Source organism: Galleria mellonella, unplaced genomic scaffold (assembly GCF_026898425.1).
Source record: "Galleria mellonella isolate WM207_F2 unplaced genomic scaffold, CSIRO_AGI_GalMel_v1 utg1432, whole genome shotgun sequence".
In the NCBI taxonomy this organism is placed as follows: Eukaryota; Metazoa; Arthropoda; class Insecta; order Lepidoptera; family Pyralidae; genus Galleria; species Galleria mellonella.
Window position 1 is genome coordinate 657,001 of NW_026441998.1, and position 20,493 is coordinate 677,493.

General features: G+C 31.8%; 2 protein-coding genes across 2 annotated transcripts; both read right to left on the reverse strand.

Moving 5' to 3' along the window:
* Positions 1 to 2,731: 2,731 nt before the first annotated feature.
* Positions 2,732 to 8,936, reverse strand: LOC113520683 (uncharacterized). The gene is made up of 7 exons (XM_031910448.2): positions 8,736 to 8,936; positions 7,245 to 7,389; positions 5,714 to 5,806; positions 5,327 to 5,443; positions 4,817 to 4,965; positions 3,777 to 3,954; positions 2,732 to 3,132 (listed from the first exon to the last, which is right to left on the reverse strand). The coding sequence occupies exons 1-7, from the start codon at positions 8,820 to 8,822 to the stop codon at positions 2,933 to 2,935; spliced, it is 969 nt and encodes a 322-aa protein (XP_031766308.1). The 5' UTR covers positions 8,823 to 8,936; the 3' UTR covers positions 2,732 to 2,932.
* A 3,671-nt stretch (positions 8,937 to 12,607) lies between these two features.
* LOC113520587 (uncharacterized) lies at positions 12,608 to 20,123 on the reverse strand. The gene is made up of 3 exons (XM_026905964.3): positions 19,957 to 20,123; positions 14,147 to 14,286; positions 12,608 to 13,430 (listed from the first exon to the last, which is right to left on the reverse strand). Exons 1-3 carry the CDS (start codon positions 20,026 to 20,028, stop codon positions 13,310 to 13,312), a joined length of 333 nt encoding a protein of 110 aa, XP_026761765.1. The 5' UTR covers positions 20,029 to 20,123; the 3' UTR covers positions 12,608 to 13,309.
* Between the last annotated feature and the right edge of the window lie 370 nt (positions 20,124 to 20,493).

The following is a 20,493-nucleotide window of genomic DNA, read 5'->3' on the forward strand; positions in this document are numbered from 1 at the left end:
AACTAGAGAATAATACATGAAAGTATTATGCGACAATTTTTATTTTACAATTACTGTAATAATATTGGAAACGATGCCATGAGCTGTTTTTTTTTTTTATACATGTCATCTTACCATATAAAGGGTTCTGTTCTAAAATGCTTCGCACATTTTGCAAAAGAACCTCAAACTAAAAATTTCAAAATTGACCTACAAATTCAAATAGGGTTTTGTATAAAGTGGCTTTATTTGTACATTTTGAAACAGATTTTTATTTATTTCTATGTCGCGTAATTTTCTATTTATGATCGATATTTTAAAAAAAATACCAACAATTGTATTCGAAGTTCGTGGAGCTAAAAATCTAAAATAAAGAAGAAAAAAAAAGATTATTCTACCTGAACTACTATTGGTTGCAATACCAATTGTTTAATAATGCATGCAAATTGATATTAAATTGCAAATTATGAATTTATATAAATTAATGAGGTATAGCTCTATGAACCTTATAAAATATATTAAACCGGAATAAATATATAGTATATATATACGTGCAAGGGTAGCACATATACAGAATTTGTGTCATGTTTTGCTATCAATGTTAAACAAACATACCAGTGAATGTATACAATATATGTATTTATAATATTGTACATTAACAAGTCACCTATCTATACAATTCATTCCAAAACGACTGTCTACAGCATTATATGTGCCATTTTCACAAAGGTACATACCATTTTGATTTAAAAAGAAAGATGACATATGTTATTGATATTATCTACTCTTCTATTAAAAAATATGAAATTCTTATAAATGTCTCTTGTTAAGTTATTATAAGATATCTGAAACAATTTACAATTATTCCAGACTATGTTAATACTCTGTTACACTGTTGATGTAAACATAAAATAGATGTGTATTTGAATAAAATAGTTAAAACACAATATTTTTCATTTCACTGCTTATTACAATTTTTATAAATAATAATTTTAAATTTGTGGTCTAGACCTTTTTATTTGTTTATGTAGTTACTGTACTAAATTCCATTTAAATCCGTTCAGTTGAAACTTGATGTAGTAACATTATTTTACATTTAAAATATTTCTGTCTTTTATCGGCAACCTAATTCTCGTGACCCGTATATATAGATTGATTGAGATAAAAAATTTGCCTGTTTTTATCCATCCTAAATCTGTGTGTGTATATCAAATTAAATAATAATTAGTTACAACTGTCAAGGCGCCAAGAGAATAACGATTTTTGTTACAAATGTAAAACATTACTTCTTGTGAGATCATAATTAAAAAATATCTATATATAGTAGTTTGTAATATATCTAGCTATCGTGAGATGGGTGAACGTGTTCCGCTAGACATCAGTCTTATTGTAGGTACCACTAAAACATTTTGCAACGATTTAGTAGTGTTTCGTTAACGCGCGTCTGCATCGCTATTTATAGCTACTTGTCGCATTTGCAACGTGCGACAGAAGCGCTAAATTTCATATACAATCGCGTGGAACAGATTCAGCATCGCTTCTGTGTCGATGCAGAATGTTACGGTGTGCTACTTCTTTAATGTAGGGGAAAAGATTGTTAGTAATGAGTTTTATATTATTTGTGGTAACCGAATCTAATAGCCCCTGTTATGTCGATATTCACGCGGTCCCCCCCTGATAACCATCATGGTAGTATTGTTGAACTCATCACGATGTGTCAACTAACCTGCTTTTGTCCTTATCTATCATCATTCACTGGTGCCCTTTCAGTATATTCTGATAGCGCAGGCAAGCCATTACCATTCTATTTTTACACATTAATAAAAGAGCTCTCTAATATTTATATTATTTTCTTAAATTACTTACCTACAATTTCAATTTGTAACTAGATTTCATTAAAGGTTTCATTAGGAAAATGTATAGGTATGTATAAAAAGAAACTGAATGAAAAACTAAGAAAATTTATTTAAAACTATTAATGACATTATGAAACCAACACCAGTAACATAATTTAATAAAGAGAGAAATTTTTCATTGGTACATATATTCGCATATAAATTGCATTTGGATTATTGATTTTGTTAAAAGGCTAATAAATGTGTATTTATCTATTAGTAAATAATTGAATGGATCGTCAGTATTAAAAATAAATTCATAAAAATTTTGAATCGTAATGATTTTAAATTGTATTGTTTATAGAAAAAATGTTGTCAGTTTGATATAATTGTTAAAAATTCTAATTTCGATATAGCTGTGTTAAAAACCCAATGAAAAATTAATAATAGATTAAAAAAAGAAGTAGGAGTTACAAGTTGATCTGATTCAATTTTTTTTATCCTTATTTCAAATACAGTATGGCCCGCATACTTTAAATTTGAACATGGTTGTCTTGTGACGCTACTACCACGTTCACCTTTCTACTTTACGAAGTAGTAAGATGAACCCAATGTAACAATTGAATCAGAAATACTTCAGCCAATAGTCAACACCTACTTAATTAGATATATAGTTTACAGCAATATACACAACGTGTATCTATTTAATAATAATGCAATACATACTTTAGTAAAAAAAAAATTAAAGAAATGAAATGAAAATTAACAAATGAATGTCCTATACTTTATTAAATTAAAATTAATTTAATAAAGAATACGACATTCATTTGAAAATAGCAATTATAGGGCTAATCAATTTCCAGGGTCAAAAGCAATTATCGTTAAAACCGTCGCGTATTATGTGCAAGAAAATACCAGCACATCAAAATCTTAAGTACATAGATGTCTACAAACAATATAGCCAATATAGCTTATGTCATGAACTCTACTGACCAATATGCCTTTCATATGGAATGAATCTATCTTTCATATGGAAGGAATCTATCCTATATCCAATAGTGTGTCAAAACATGTCATCTGCTTGTAGACTACTTTAGACGTTCAACTTTAAATATAGTTTAGTTAATTCCGAAGGATGACCACAGAGCGGAGTGGGAAAACGAAGCTGAGGCGACGGATGGCGAAGGCGAGGATGCAGTGAGATTGGATGAGGCGTTGCGCGCCAGTTCCGCCATGTGGCCAACTGCTGGGGAGCCCAGGAGCAGAGATGGTGGTATGCGTCTTCGTGACGACAGACTTCCCATAGAGCGGTCCGAAGCTAAAAGAGAAAATATACATTAATTGATATCAATGGCCTATTTAACATCAAACAAGTAAAATCGACTAATGAAGTGTTAACACAGTTAATGAGGTGTATTTTGAAAAATTGTTTAACTTTGATGCTGACGTCTTTTAACAGCATTTTGCTTGGCTTCATCAGAGTTTATCTCCATACCTCAGATTAGAACTTAAGTGATCATATATCTCCTCTATCATTTCTGGATCGTTTGATCTATTCAAGGTATATTCTTTTAAAGCGCGCCATTACTAAGTGAGTTTCATGCCGAAGTTTCCCAATGAACCACAAAATAAGATACTTAAAAAAAATGTGAAAGTATTTTACCAGATCACTTACCATCTGGTAAATTATGGGCTTGTATGTCATCTCAATGGTATAAAAAAAGGTATAAAATATCATGATGTTATTGTCATAATAATATAATACTTTCAATAAGTTATATCCTATTATGTACTACATACGACTTCTCACTGATGCTTGTGGTGTGGCCTAGGATTACAACTTTACAAACTATGGAAGACAATTGAAACATTGTGCATCAGTATCACCACCACATCACAAAAATTTTTAGTTACCGGTTATAATTTAGGTCGTTACATTTTAGTTAACTTCTATTAAATTACCAGTGTCCATATTCTCGGGACAGTATTTGATGGTGTGCGCGCGGTCGCCGGTGGCGCCACACCGCGGGCAGCGAAAAGCACGTAATACGGGGCACAGCACGCGACCACGCCAATCCTTCAGCGCATGCGACGAGTAGCATTCTTCATTCTCGCCATTATTTTTGCAAAATGCGCATTCCTTATAAAATAACCATATAATTAGGTACATTTATTATTGTTGCAGAGAAACTGGTAGCAGTTTTATTGTTTGTATGGGTATCATATTATATTTTACCCGTTTGCGTTTTGGACATGTTGTGAAAGATCTATGAATTTGTTTTTTCTTTATAATTGTAATATACATTAGTCTTACCTTGGATTTATATATGGTATTAAACATTATAAAAATTAATATCACTTACATCATCGACATTATAAAATAAGTAAATAATGTGTGCAATTCCGGACACCTTTCATACATACGTTGTTAATATATAAAGGGAGCCATGGAGTACATAGTATTTTCTGTAATGCCCGTGGTATCGTTGATGCTTATATTTAAGACGATTACAACTTTCCATCTAACTGGATTAGAATGTTAGTTTTCCCTACAGCGGTGACCACAAGGCATTACATTAATAAATCCTTAAATACCATTCTGACAGGATTGTGATATAGTCTCAGAGGTAGCGACAATGCGTTGACATAATTTAATAATTCACAACCCTAATTGTTTGTATAGATATCCGCTGCTAACTACCCCTGTACTGAGGGAAAAGGGATTATCTATGATGAGCCACATGACCTGCCTTCATCCTCTCCTATCATCTATCACTGGTGCCCTGCCAGCATTGATAGTTTAGGTAGGATTACCGTTCCATTTTCAACCATTAAATATAAACTATTCCTAAAGAAAAAGGTAAAATTTTTTTAACTCAATTGTTTCTTAATTACCTATATTGTTTACAAATACGTCATAAATACTGAATTATATGGGGTTCTATCACATCACACGAGGTACAAAAGTTTTAATTACATAAAAATAGAAAATAATATCTCACGTTAGGCAATGCACGTCTCATCCGCTTATCACTGCGCACTTTGGCCACTTCTTGTAAAAACTCGTATAGAAGGGCTGGGCGTATCGAGCGTAGCACAGCGAGTTGTTCACGGGTCAACATTGAAACATAATTGTTAGCTGATGATAGACCTGCAATACAAATTCATAACAAAACATATGTATAGGTAGATAATTTTCTACCTATATATTTAAAAAATTCATTTATTTCTAATTAGACAAGGAAATTATTAATCAAAAATGGTCGTAAAAATATGCTCACGATTATTATTCCTAATAGGGTAGTCAAAGTTAACCGCCTATATACCAATAAGAAAATTCGTAAGAGCGTTGGCCCCGAATCCCTTCTATGCCACACCATACTTAAGTTCAATTCTTCCACTTAGAAATGTTTTAATTACACAGTACATTATTACTGAATTTTTTTTTTATATTTTAATTTTTCTCCAATGTTCTTAGGACTTAATGGCAAAAATCAATAGCCCATACTCACTTTTCATCAGAAAATCAAATGTATCAATAATCTCCCCATTCCTAGAAGCTCCCATTGTGGAATTGTCCATCCACGTGTTAGTTTGCGCAGACCCCATAGACTCTGGCCTGCTGGTACCTGTATGTGTTATATAATGATTTGATTTCATAAAGCCTGTGATTTTTTTGTATAAAATTTTGATTATATTAAAATTATAATTCCAGATACATTCTCTTGACCTGTTCATATTACTTTTAAAATAATTTTAATACTTCATTAATCTCTTTGAAGAATCTATTTATTTAGCAACACAAATTATACAAATCCAACTCCAATCATGCTTCCTTAGAATTATTTTGAATTTCTATACTTGTGTCGAACATGTAATATTAATAAATGCGAACTTACCCGTAAAGTAGTTTGCGTTCTCATCAAATAACATATCATTGCCGTTTATACGGTAATTCATAAAAACCTCATCAATTTCAGCAGCAGAGGGCGCTAGTGAGAAAAACAAGAACATAATACATTTGTTACTTATAAGTTGTTTTACGCAGCTTTCCTTACACAATATTTACTTCTCATTCCCTTGATTTTCGATTCATTTTTTTTAAAGCCTCTTAGTACTTACTTAGGACATATAAGGAGCTCTACACAAAATTTTAGATCATGAAATGTTGTATAATTAGTCATTTTGACTATCCAATGAACTGAAGTATATTGTTCTATACGTGGAGTGAAAAATGACTGCATCTCATGAGACGAGTTATGAAAGTGCATGAAGAAAGAGATGCATATAAGGCGTTTTGCTTTTGGCTTTCTAGCTATCCCACAAGACAAGAAAGTTGCAAATTCAAACTCTAACTTTATTCAACTATTTGAATAAAGTTAATAAACATGTCTATACCTTTTAAGTCCTTTTAAGTCGTAATTTTTTATGAATGCAGGGTTCGAAAAATTTTTATCTGTTGAGAAGAGCCCGCAAGTAACTCAACAATTACTTTTAAATCTCTGTTAACATTATATGTATTTATTTAAACTACATGGTCGTTAAAAGCCCGTGCATGATTGACTTATATCTTGCACATTTGTCACTCAAGCGATAGTTGTGTGTATAGGCTTTGTTCAATAAGTGTTTTTTAATAATAGTTTTAAACTTTTGAAAAGACATCTCAAATATTCTTCGGTATCTTATTATAACGTTTAATACTCATTCCCATAAAAGATCTACTAAGTTTCTCTAAACGATACTTCGGAAAAGCAAGTTTGTATTTGTATGTAGTGTTAAGATTATTCATTGCCGTTTTTGAGAAGCAGTTGAAGATTTTGCGTATATACAAAATGTTTGCAAATATGTAAACTAGTGTACTTTGCTTCCTTAATTTTCTCTTTTAATGATTTACGACTTCCCATCGAATAAAGCGCGCGAATAGCACGTTTTTGTAATAGAAATATGCTTTGGATGTCGGCTGCTTTACCCCATAATAATATCCCTTAGGACAGAATATACTATGAAATTAATTAAACAAATCTAGCAGATTCAATATTAGTATACTCTTTAACCTGCATGAAGAGGGAGGAAAGTGATTGTTAGTGATTGATCGAAAAGTCTTATTGCAAGCAATACACGTTATCCGGTCGACCTCCACGCGGTTCCCCCTGGAAACCATCTTGATTAATTCTCTATGAATTCGTCACTATGGGTCAATTGACTCGTTTCATAATTATTTATAATCACTCACTGATGCCCCGCTAGCGTATACCGATAGCGCAGGCGGGGTTACCATTCCAATATCACCCAATAAAAATAAAAACCATACCTCACTTGTGCACCGCCAGCGTATACCGATAGCGCAGGCGGGATTACCATTCCTTTCATACCCGTTAAAAAAAAACCTGTGTGAATGTATGTATAGATATTGAAATATATTTCACATACCTGTATCAGCAGCCCGCGGCTCCTGTTGAGCTAAAATGTTTAGTAGTTCATTTCCGCCACGAGTTTGAAATGATGAAGCCAAAGGTGAAAATACGCTCTCTTGGCCACTCTGCGCAGTCCTATTATCACTAGGAGTGAAAATTTCCTGAACAGGAAAAATACTTTTATAAATAAATGGTAAATGTTTTATCAATTAACATCAATCGGGGGAAAGGGATTGTTAGTAATGGAGACTGAGAATCCTATTGCTAGCAATATACCCAACCAGGTCGACCTCCTCGTGGTTCTCCCTGGAAACTATCATGGTTAATTCCTAATGAACTCATCAGGACGGGCTAACTGGCTTGTTTTCATTCTCATCTATTACCCTTCACTGGTGCTCTGCCAGCGTATTCCGTTAGCGCAGGCGGAGTTACCATACCATTTTCACCCATAAAAAAAAAATAAAAAAAGCTAGCAGTCGTGGTCGGGGAACGGGACGGAGCAGGTTTAACAGGAACATAAGATTTAACAGTCTCATTAGTAGCAATATAACCTAACAGGTCGACCTCCACGTAGTTCCCCCTGGACACCATCGTCATCACGATTGTTTCCATTGTTTTAATCCATTAAAAAAAGCAACAATAATCTTAAGGGATTGTTAGAAATGTAGTCCCATTGTCCCATTGCTAGCAATATACCCTGTAAGATTGACCTCCACGTGGTTTCCTCTGGAAAATTCCAGATATATATACAATATTATCCCCGACTGGTGCCCCGTTAGCGCAGACGGGGTCACCATTATCATCGATTAAAAAAAAATACATAGCCATCGTTTAAATATACAAAAAAAAATTACAAAATTGTGTTAATATCAATTTTAGAGTGAACACACATCGTTTCCACTTAATTTTTATATAAATATTAATACTACATACATATATATCATATCACTTTATTAGAAATTGTAACGAAATGTAGGGTAGAAAGATATAATCGTGATGTTGTTCGCGTGGCGATTTTTTATGTTTTTCCGATGAAAAAGAGACAATATTAGTACATTGAAAGGTACATGTAGAAGCAGGTATCGAGTCATCAAAATGCATCCTACAATTTGTTAGTAATGGTAGTGTGGTAGTAATGGATAAGTAAATTCGAGATATACTATAAAAAGTTACATTGTCAGTGGGTAGTATTAAAAAAAATACGAAGAGAGAATCACTAGTGTAATGTTACATTAATAATTAAATCAACGTGGTAGTAAACCCTATTGATCGTTAAATAAGTATCCAAATCACTTAATTTAATTTAATATTATAAAAAGAAAAAAAAATCAGAATAGATAAACTTGAAAATTATTTAAACCGTTTTAAAAAATCACCTACAGAAAGTAACCCATATCATGTAATATGGGTTGTGTTTTATTTCATATGTAGTACTAAATCAATGAAGAAGAACTGAGAAACTACCTTCTTTTGCAAGACTTATTAAATACATATTTTAGAAACTTACAGCGGTTACTGTAGCTTTTGTGTCCGTAGCGGTGGTAAATATTTGTTTCGAATCTTCCATTGCGTAATTATATTCAATAGAATCCATTGAAATTTAAAAAAACAATTATAAAGAAAAAAAAAAACACTAAATAACAGGCAGCAAAATATTAATCTTTGCTACTGCGTTGCCGTCGACAGAAAGAACGTTCTAGGCCAACCAGTCACAATTTATACAAAAGATGCATTTCTATATTCATAAATGTAGGTATGTAGTAAAACTATTCATCGGCAACAAAGTAAAACAAAATTTTTTAACTACCCTCTTAAACATATTGTTAGAAATTCCACAATAATATCGGTCTTATTTAATGAGGAATAGGTCTACGTTTCGTAAAACAAAAAATGAGGTATCGAAGAATCTAGTTACTGTCGTTTTCTACATCTCTATGTTATAAGCTTAGAGTTATAAGTATAAATACAGAGCACTCAATATTTGTATCAACAGAACATAGTGAAGATGTTAATAAACGAACAATTGACATGATTATAAACAGAAAGAGAAACCTTAATACAGAATTATAGACTAAATAGATATTTTTAAATATACTGTCAGATCCACATTTTGATATGGCAAAATCTTTAATTGCTGTATTTTTATATGAATAATTTCCTCTCTTTTATTACGTGAAATAACTAAGTAAGATTTAGGTATGATGGACCTGACATTAAAAGCCTTTAAATCAGTGTTTTTCAACCTTTTCATGACACGACTAACTCAACCATTCGCTTTGTTTTCAAGTATTTTATAATGTTACAAAGATGTTGTAGGACTATATACTTCAATCCATACATTTTTATGCATTTGCATAATTAAGTTTCGAATAAATACAGAATTAAATTACTGACAAGCAAAAGCAACCTTCGCATTAACACACAGATAAAAAATTTATTTGATGCAAGAAAAACGATAGTTTTTTCTTTGTACAACTTAGAATGGAAAATCAAGCTGACGGCCCACCTGATGGAAAGTGGTAACCGTCGCCTATAGACATGAGCAGTACCATGGACATAACAGATACCCATGATACCCCCATGTGTTGCCATTCCTGACGACTCAGACGTTATTCCTCTGTACCCTGTAAATTCACGCCATATCCCACCCTTCAAACCGAAACACATCCATGCAAACACAACTGCTTCACGGTAGAAACACGAATGGGACAGAGGTACCCAAGCAATCGACTTTTGTACAAAGTTTTCCTCTGGTAGATCTTGATGCGAGAACATAATTTTGTAGAATTTGATTGTTTTACATGAAGAAAGAATCTTGAATCAAGGAAATTTCATTAAAACTAAGAAAGTTTACTTGATTCAACAATTTTTTTGATGCAAAACAATAAAATTCTTCAAAATTACTTTCTTGGGTCAAGTTAATTTTTTACCCGCACATGGACAAATCATAAGGTTTTTTTTTAATTTGTACCTAATTTTGTTACCTTTTAATTTGTATATACGTTTAGTTACTATTATTCTTAATAAATCTATCTTTATAACCTTGTTTTTTTACTGAGGTTGTTTTCGTGACTCTACTATTATTTATACTATCCTACCTTACACTACCCTACTAATACTTATATAGTAATAATTTAGTAATAGAATGTTTATAAGAATTTAAATAAAACTTGATACGAAGCATAACCACATGTATTGTATTAAATATGTTTATGAAAGCATTATTGAAGGTATTTACAAAATTTAACATAGGATATTATCATCGACGTTATAATTTCGTACTACTGCCCATTGGTCCCTCTATGGAGAGGGGTCCATGGTTTATATGCATAAGAAATGAATATTGTAATATTATAATAACAATGATAATTGTCTATAAAACTTTTGATACAATACTGATCTGTCGACTTAGTAGATATAGGGTTTTATATTGAGATTTTTTCTCCTTTGACTTCTCCATGACATGCTGAAGGTGAAACGTAGGTAGATGATAATTAATATTTCTTAAAGATATATAATTCAAAAAACGATAAATTATTTTAGTCTCTTATTAAATACAACACGTCCAGTTGTTATGTTAGTACGGGAACTCACTTTTTCACTTTTGTCGTTTTCATCCCATATTTCTTTAGGATTTTCCATACATTCAGTTTCAGTCCCATAGAAGTTTGCTAATGATTTCAATTTTACCATGTATACAATCGATAAGTACCAAATTATCATGGTAAATAATAGTAAATGGAAGTAGCACAAGTAGTTCCTGGTTTTAGGAGTGACCGACCCAAATAAACAACATTCGGTTGCGTTATTGTGGTATTTTCCACAACATTATCTATAGTGAAGTATAGGCAAGCCATGCAATATTGAATAAGGTTATTGAACCAAAGTACCGGGCTATTATAATGTAAATGATAAAATTCTTACGGGACGGACAATAATCCTCCCGATTGAAAATAATATAATCAATTGTAGTTGACGATTCGCGAAGGTACTATGTCCTAATATAAAATACAGGAGGGAAAGGGATTGTTAGTAAATGGGGTCAAATAGCCCTATTACTAGCAATATACCTTGCCAGGTCGACCTCTACGTGGTTCCCCCTGGAAATCATCGTGGTTAATTCTAGATGGATTCGTGAGGATGGGCTAATTAACCTGCTTTCATCCTCATCAGACGTCTATCACTGGTGCCCCGTCTGTGTATACCGATAGCACAGACCATATCATTATCATCCATTAAAATATACAATACAGTGTTTTATTTATATAAAAAAAAGTTATTTTCGAAAAGAAAACTGTTAATAATCTAATTTAGTTACACAATGATATTCAAAATATACTCAAAGAACAAATGGAATTTTTATGTTCGATCAGCATTTGGTTGCCTATTTATTTGTTTGTCTGTTGTAATCAACCGAGTTCAAAATTAAGGAAATTCTCAATTCGGTTGTATTTTTTTATGTTTCTTGTATTTGTATCAGCCGTTAACTTTCTATGGCGAAAATAGCCTCCCCCATAAGGGGAGTTTTGCCAGCAGTTGTCACGTTTAGCAGGTGAGTTAGCAAATTGGCTTTTGGTGAAGTTTTAAAAGGGACGCTTCTGCCCATCTCTCAACCATAACGGGAAAGGAAGGGGTGTTTACAGTGTTATTTAAGGGGTGTGTAAAGGGTGTATACACCTACACGGCGTTTTTTATGTTTATTATTTCATAACTCCGCCAGTTTCAAACTGGTCTGGATATTTTTTTTTTAAATCCTTTTAATATCCTTTTAATATGTACAATATTGGCCATACTACAATACTGCCGTGTGGTCCCTGCATAAAATAGGCCACCCCTTCTTTTCCTGTAGGTGGCGTAAGAGGCGACTAAGGGAACTTAATGGAAGAGGGATGGGCAGCAGCGTCAGCAGCTAACTGCGGTTGCCAACCCGCGTACCAAGCGTGGCAACTACTGGCAAAACTTCCCTAAAGAATGACTTATATTTAGCATTGGACAGTTAACGCCAAAGACGATAATAATAATGATGTGCAGATTGGTGCCATGGAAGTTTTATTAAAATCTATTCTGTAGTTTTGTAATCAAGGTAACTTGTTATGGCACAACTGAAGCCAGTTTTTTTGTGGAAGATAATCTTAAATTATTATGTAAATATCTACGCATAGATATTAAATAATTTTATTTTTATAAATGAGTGTAGTAAATTTAAAAAATCCACATAAAATAATAGCCTAAATGGTGCCAAAATTAGTATGAATATGACATGAAAATAAATCCAATCGATTGCAAAGAATTATTAAAATCGGTTCTTATCATTATATTAAATTCTTTATGGTATGGACATGTATGGGTATAATACAAGAGACGAAAGAAACAAAGAAATACAACATTCAATTAGCATTTATTTTGTCCAACATTCAATTTTACAGAATGAGTCTAATTAATTCATCTAGTAATACGGTTTTATTATGTCAAAGTGATTAAACACTATAATAAATCTAGCTTCACTTATAACTAAGACATATCATTATATAAAATTGTTAGAAAAAAATTATATAAAAAATAGGAACTTCAAAACGACGCGCTTATTCATTATTGATCAGCAATAAAAATGTCGGATAAAATTATACATATATATATATTCGGATAAAATCTAATAAGTACTCTAGCGATGTGATAATATTAAATTAATGAATTATGAACTATAAATAACTTATAAAATTAAATGATTTCTAAAAGGCGGATTCAATGAATAATACCAATTTAAAACTATATTTTGCTATTAGAATTGATTGACGAAGTAGGCATTATTTCTCATTATCAACAAATCTAGTCGTATGTTAAATTAAATCATCACCGTAATAGATCAGTCAATGCCTTTTTGTATATCGTCAGATCAGATGAGCCGTAGTAAATATAAATAATAGTTCAGGATCAGACCAGCCCGTATCATTAAAATTGAAACATGTTATTTGATGTTTTTAGTATCATTCGCAACGGAATTAATATTAGCTGAGGAACTGAAGAAGCGACGTCAGTCAGGTCTGTGCGGGGGCCGCAGGCTCCCAGCGCGGCGTGCGCCCGCTATCTGTCGGACTCGTACTCCTCCTCCTCGGTTGGTGGCGGCCGGCACCGGTGGATGTACGCGTTCACAGACGTGTCGTCTTCGTTAACCTGACACACCGTATCTGCACTACACACGCAGCTGTAACAAATTACCTTACCATTATTGGATGACTACTACTGTAGAAAAATGTTGAGGTTAATTTTCTATAGACCAGATAGAGACAGTCATAGAATAACATAAAAGGCAAATAATTATACACAAAAAAAATACACAAAAATCTAGATATTTCTGAAACTTTATCCAAGCATTTGAAATAGTATTTGGAATAATATATAGGTAGTGGAGACAGTAAGTTTGGTAGGATTTTGTATTTATATAGATTGCGATTTTACATAGAATATACTATTAAAATTAATAATTGCATTAAATTGTTCGTACTTTACTATTTTCATTCTTAATAAACTAGAATATCTTTTCGTTATAGTAAAATAATCAATTCATTATAGCAACTATCATATAATCATCATCATCATTTCAGCCATTAACTATTCCTTACTAAATATGGGTCTGCCCCTATTTTTGTTGCCAGTCGTTGTCACGTGAGGCAGATGGGTTTGTAACCGCAATTGGGCTTTGGTTATGTTTTAAGAGGGACGCTGCTGCCCATCTTTCGACTATTAAGTGATCCTAGTTACCTCTTACGATCACAGCTGTACTTGCATTATATAAAAACTAGGATAGATTATCATTAAATTTGATATGAAAATTTAATACTTGAATCAATATATCAATACTTGTTACTGCAATAACTTATTCTTATGGAAAATACAAAAATTATGAAAACGACTGCTTACTAAGAGTTTGTCAAGTTTTGTGTCAAGTATTTCAGGCCAGGCTTGTAAATAGACCATGCACACGGTGTCTGTGGTTCACATATAAGCCGCTGCGTTGTTGTCGATATGGGCTCCTGCTGATCTTCCGTGTTTACAGCTCGCTAGAAAAAAAGAAATAGGTACAGATTTTTTTTACAATACCTAAAGTGGCACAGTTGACAGTCCATTTGATGGACATCACATTACTGTACCGTGTCGTACATAAATTCTGATAATTTACAAATATTGAGGGTCAATTAATATTTATGCATAATACCGAACCGGTTTATAAATACAGTGATCTACTGTTTTTGCAAACTATTTTATACCTATTATATTGGTTTTATTTGATCATTCAATGCTTCAATTATATCTATACAAGTACATGATAAAAAAATATGAACTGAAAACTTTAAAACGCAAGGTAGGTATACCTGTGTATCATGGCTAGTGAAAAAAGCTTACATCAAAATTTATAATCGTATTACCTGCTATAAAATTATTTATTCTTCATTTTTTATTCAAATAAATTAAAAATAAACAAGAATTAAAAACAAAAAAGTCCTCTAAGCTTATCAAACTAACCTACTCATTACGAGTATATTTAAAATAAGAGATTTTGAATTATTTTTATAAGGCAGCCTACCAAGTAATAGATAACATTATTTCAAAGGGCAGTTACGACGAACTCACTATCTAAACACAAAGTTCGAATACCTAAGTGCGTCAATGTTACTACTTAGAAGTTCACAATGTTTTAATCAGTGACTACACCAATGTTTACAACACATATCTGTACTAATATTATATAGAGGAAAGATTTGATTGTTTGTATATTTGTTTGTAATAGATACGATTCTGAACAGACTTACTTCGTTTTATATTAACATATAGTTTCTGATACTAAACAAATTTTGTTACAATTGAAGTCAGATTTTGGAAAAAAAAATTAAAATAATAAAATTTCGGGAATGGCAAACAAGCTTTGATGCTTCACGATAAAAACAAGCAAGAATGGTGGAAAGAAAGAACATACCGCCTGTATGTTACGCACCTATATAACGAAAACTTACTACCAGTATATCTTTTTACTTTGTTATAATATCAAGAAATTATTGGAAATCATTTTGTATATTGATAACAACAAATGTATCTATTTCATAAAGGATTCAACCTCTAATGGGTTATCAGGGAATACGATAGTACGCGCGCCCTTGAACGTATCCGCCGCGCCTCACCCACTCGAAACATGAATGAATTGAATGGTAGCGATGCTAATGACGGTTAAAACAGCACGTGGAAGGACAAACAGGAACTGTCCGAGGCACTACGGTCGTTGACCACTATGTTTGTTGATCAACTGTCACGTATAGTTAGGCCTCCGACATACCAAATCACGGGGTGTGTGACTCAGCGTGCGATCATCAGAAATAGAATCTTGTGGTGTTGCCAAATTTGTATTGGACAGGTCGTAATTCCAGTAACTGTTTGGGGCCCAAATTAAACGTGGAAAATGTTTGTGAGCGCCTTGCGTGATATTCTAGTTTTGAGAGATTATAAATATGTTTTCAAAGGGTTTTAAAATTAATAAAAATGGTCCCACGAAATAATGAATAATACTGTCATTTAAAATAGAAAGACGACTTTGAAAATGGAAGGATGGAACGAAGGGAAAGATAAAACAATATATATGAAAAGAAGATTATCTTTATGCTGTGATAAATTAAATAGCAGAATGGCTAACAAATAATGGAATAAGGCTAAAGGGATGACAATCTATGAGATAATAAAATAATACAAGATTAATTATTTTCGGGGTATTGATTTCGAGGACCAAACGTCTTTTCATTTCAATAATTTTATCTACTAATGTATCAAAGATAATGCTAGTATTATATCACTAACATAAGCAATTACATTATCTTACTAATGTTACAGTGATTCAAATAGACTCATTTAAAATAATATTTCGGTAACAAAAAGAATTATGAAATCTGATTCAGATATTCAAAGATCGAGTAATATGTATATGAACGCAAAAAGAAACACATACGATTTGAGAATCACCTATTATTGCAATTCCTTGAAAAATAGACTTAAAGTTACGATTGTTTTAATGTGTTTCACTTTTTTATTAAATATAAATTTAGAGATAAGCATAAGTATACATAAAGTAGTTACCGACTTTATGCTGTTATAGCCAATCATTCTGAGTATTAGGTTATAATTATTATCTGAAATATTAGGTTACTAAATTATAAAATTACTTAATACCAATAATAATTTAAATACTACTTCACAATGAAGCTAAAATTGGTTAAGAAGATTTTTAAAGATTATTTGAGAAGTTTACCAGCCAAATTTAAAGTACTATAAAAGAATTTTAGTTATTACCAATAAATCTTAGAATATAGTGTTTAAGGGTGTTTGTGAGTTCAATGATACAATTGAATTGAATAACATAGAATAGCAAGGTTACCCACATGACAAGACACCCTTTCATTAATACTAACAATAGTTTTGATGCTCCCTGGTATAGCGGTTTAAGGAACTCGGCATCAGTGACATTTTATGTAATTTCTGTCCATTTATTACTTATTTTGACACACAACAATCGATAAATTTATAGTTACATTTTAATATTTCTTATGTAAAAATAGACAACAAGTGCGAAAACTAATACGATAATAGAAGCTAATGATCTTGTTGACATAATTAAATAAACTCATAGATACAGAAAGAAAAAACCCAAAACAACATGATAACAAATCACAATTTAATTTTTTTTTTAATTAAAATTGTATTAAATCTTCAATATTAAAATTACAACAGTGTCAAATTTAGAATACGATAGTTTAGTTATATTTAACAACAACTTAAAGACTCTAAAGGATGTTAGTTTGAATCTGAGTTAATTTAAATTCTGACTAACTTTCCGAGGATGGAAAATATCCTTAATGAATCAAATTAATTCAAGATACTGGGATAGGCTCGCAGCTTGTCACGTTAGGTTTGAATATATGGGGATTTGAGTCAATTATTGCCTTTGACTATATCATAAAAGATTGCAGTCGCAGAAGATATTTATTTTTGTTTTAAATTAATTTATTATTATAATTTAATGCTTAATTTATTCTAAAATAATTTACTTTTATGTTTGCCTTTTATTACCTTCTAGCGAAGAAAAGCGAAGATATTTTTTAAGTAGTAACAAATCTAATACTATAAAATTCTTATAAAAATCTATTAAATAAATAAACACCGTGACGATGAATTTATTACATCTATAAAATAATAAGATACGCTTAAATGTAAAGTTCACAAAAACAACATTTTGAGGTGGGTGTTCACACGTCGTGATCAAACCTTTATCATTATTTATCAACCAGTTGACTACGTATATATACTTAGTTAGCTTAGGTATTCAATGAATTGCACGAATCTAAATTCGGAGTATCATTCTTCAATGTTGTAGATAGATACCTTATGCATTCGATTCATATAGATATATAGATTCGATACAGATATACGTTCTTAGATATTGTAATATAATCGCATTATTATCGGGTTTGTTAATGCGAAGTAAAAAAAATTGATATTAACAAAATTAGAATGGGACCATATTAAAATATCAACGTTTAATTAAAAAAGTATGATGTAAATTGCCACAGAAATCAACAAAACAAAAAAACATTGTACCAATAAAAGTGACAATTTAAAATTCTAGAAATATAAATGGCTAGTTGCACATATTTTGAAGTTGAATAAAATTAAAATCAGAGTTATTGTCGATAATGAGCAACCGGTTAAAAAGTTACTTTTAGAATTTAACCCTAACTAACTAGTGATGTGAAAAAAAGCTTTGAAAAAGAGAAAGGTTCATATACTGAATAAAACAGTTAGAGGGTAGTACAAAGAAAAACAAGAAAAACTTATTCATATAGAAATAGAGAAGAAAATGCCAGACTATTTATTACAAATCTAAGATTTTAAAAATACTAGTTGACACGGTAAACGTTGTTTTGCCCCTATAGGTCACTTATTGGTATAAAAACTATCATATCTCCAAAGTTAGAGTAAACAATATATATTTATAAAATGTCATGATAATCGGTTAAGTAGTTTGAAAGATTAGCGTGAACGAACATCGTGATATGGGATTTTTGTTTTTTCCTTAATAATCTTTTTGAATTATTTCAAAAAGGAAGTTTTCAATACGCCTGCATTTTTCTTACGTTACAATCGACTGATATGATTGAATGAACCGATTTTAATAATTGTTTTTGCATTCGATAGAGATTAGATTTCATTTATGGATCAAAATTAAAATTATACAATAACTTTTCACATTCTTATTTTAATTTAGATATAGGTAGGTAGTTAGATACTAAAAAAATAAAAGCACGTTTGTATAAATTACACTAGAAAATTTAAAAAAAAGTATTCTTTTTAATATTTTACTTTTAGTAATCGATTAAATGTAGTGAATAATTAATAAAACTAACACATCCTACCATATCAGCCGTTTATTGTCCTCTACTGAACATAGGCCTTTCTCTATTGGGGGATTTTGCCAGTAGTTACCATGCTTGGCAGGCGGGTTGGCAATCGCAGTTAGGCCTTGGTGTTGTTTTAAGAGAGACATTATTGCTTATCCCATGACCATTAAGTTCTCTTAGTCGCCTCTTATGACACCCATAGGAAATAAAAAGGTGGCCTATTCTACGCCGGGATCATACGGGACGGAATGGGGAAATGATAATAAGATTAAGTGATAGATTAAGATATAAATTAAGTGCTTAATATATACCTACTTCTATACTATTAGGCGGACATTAAGTATGGCTTTTGGGCAAGTAAAGTAAATAATGTAGTCAACATTTTTTAAGATTCCAAATATGACGGTATGACTAAATAATGAACCACTGGGTTCTGTAAATTTGATTTAATATTTTGAAATGTTTAAAGACATAAATGCTTATGAGTAAACTTTCATATTTAAAGGATACCTATGATATATTACAAAAATCTTAGATTAATGGAGCATACACAAAAAAAATTACGCAGTACTTTATTATATCTTACAAATATGTGTCATATTTACTAACATGACCCCAGAACATTGTTTGTTTTCACTTCAGTAATATCTTTCTTACGTATGCAAACAAAAGCGTTATCGAACCAGTATATTTACTTATTCAACTTTCGTCACAATTATAATTTAATTAATTTGAGACAAATAAAGTATTTCATGGAATTATTGCTAAAGGATGGCATTCTGTCAATTATTCACGATGCGATATTTACATTTAGTGAGCGAGGTTCAATATTATTTTCGTTCAGTTTAGTTGCAATCGTCGTTTATTTATGGCGACGCGAACGCATGAATAGGGTATTCGGGGATGAGAAATTTCGTAGTGAGTAACATTAATATATATTCCACATTGAAAGAATGGTTTGAGCTCGTGGTACCTAATTTTAAGGCAATCGGAGCCATCCATAATATCTTGATAATCAGCAATGGCAACACAAGGATGGTATCATAGATGGATAGGTTACAGTAAATTCTGTGATGTAAATAGTGCTGTTCATGTATTTAAACGATGGTTACCATTTTCCATCAAGTGGGCCGTTAGTTTGTCTGCCGTTTTAAGTTACATAAAAAACTATAAAGTACCACCATAACCGAAACGTAACACGGCGTTGTCACTTTATATATTTCACTGAATATACTCGTATATCCCTGAATTGCAATCCTGAAAAAATATAATTTAGAAAGTTTATGCACTCACCCGTTCCCGGCTCACCATAGCTGCAGCGGCGAGGGCGCAAAACGCAAGCAAAAACAATGTTCCTCGCGCCATATTCTCACTATATGCGGGTATTTGAGTATATGATGTTGTGGAGACAATCACTAAGAGGGATCGTTGCGAAGTGTCGGCAGAGAGTAACCGCTCACATTATATATGTAGACTGAGTGCCCCGCGCACCTCGCCTCGCCCGATCTCCGCGATTTACAAAATCAAGCTATAATAACGAGATAATTTAGGTATTGGTAATTAAATTACATGAATGGATTTTAGATAAAAACACATGTGGCGTGGGTCATATTTGTAAACATCTTTATTAGTGTAGGCCTGTGTAGGCATATACAAATACAACGACATCAACGAGCGATGATCCAATGATAATGTTATGCTTATACCAATTAAATTAAATTATATTCAGATATATAATTATTTTCTATTGAAAATGAGCAGTTAAAAATATCCAGGTAAATCTAATATACAATCAATAATCGATACAAAATGGTAATGACAAATTATCTC

What these genes read in the sequence shown, in the direction of transcription:
- LOC113520683 (XM_031910448.2), bottom strand. Translation starts at nt 8,822, where the DNA reads ATGGATTCTATTGAATATAATTACGCAATGGAAGATTCGAAACAAATA. An exon ending in GCCGCGGGCTGCTGATACAG is followed by an intron (nt 5,807 to 7,244) that starts GTATGTGAAATA and finishes TTTTCTCACTAG; the next exon opens with CGCCCTCTGCTGCTGAAATT. An exon ending in GAACGCAAACTACTTTACGG is followed by an intron (nt 5,444 to 5,713) that starts GTAAGTTCGCAT and finishes TAACACATACAG; the next exon opens with GTACCAGCAGGCCAGAGTCT.
- LOC113520587 (XM_026905964.3), bottom strand. Translation starts at nt 20,028, where the DNA reads ATGGCGCGAGGAACATTGTTTTTGCTTGCGTTTTGCGCCCTCGCCGCT. An exon ending in CTATGGTGAGCCGGGAACGG is followed by an intron (nt 14,287 to 19,956) that starts GTGAGTGCATAA and finishes CTTTTTTTCTAG; the next exon opens with CGAGCTGTAAACACGGAAGA. An exon ending in CAAAACTTGACAAACTCTTA is followed by an intron (nt 13,431 to 14,146) that starts GTAAGCAGTCGT and finishes AATTTGTTACAG; the next exon opens with CTGCGTGTGTAGTGCAGATA.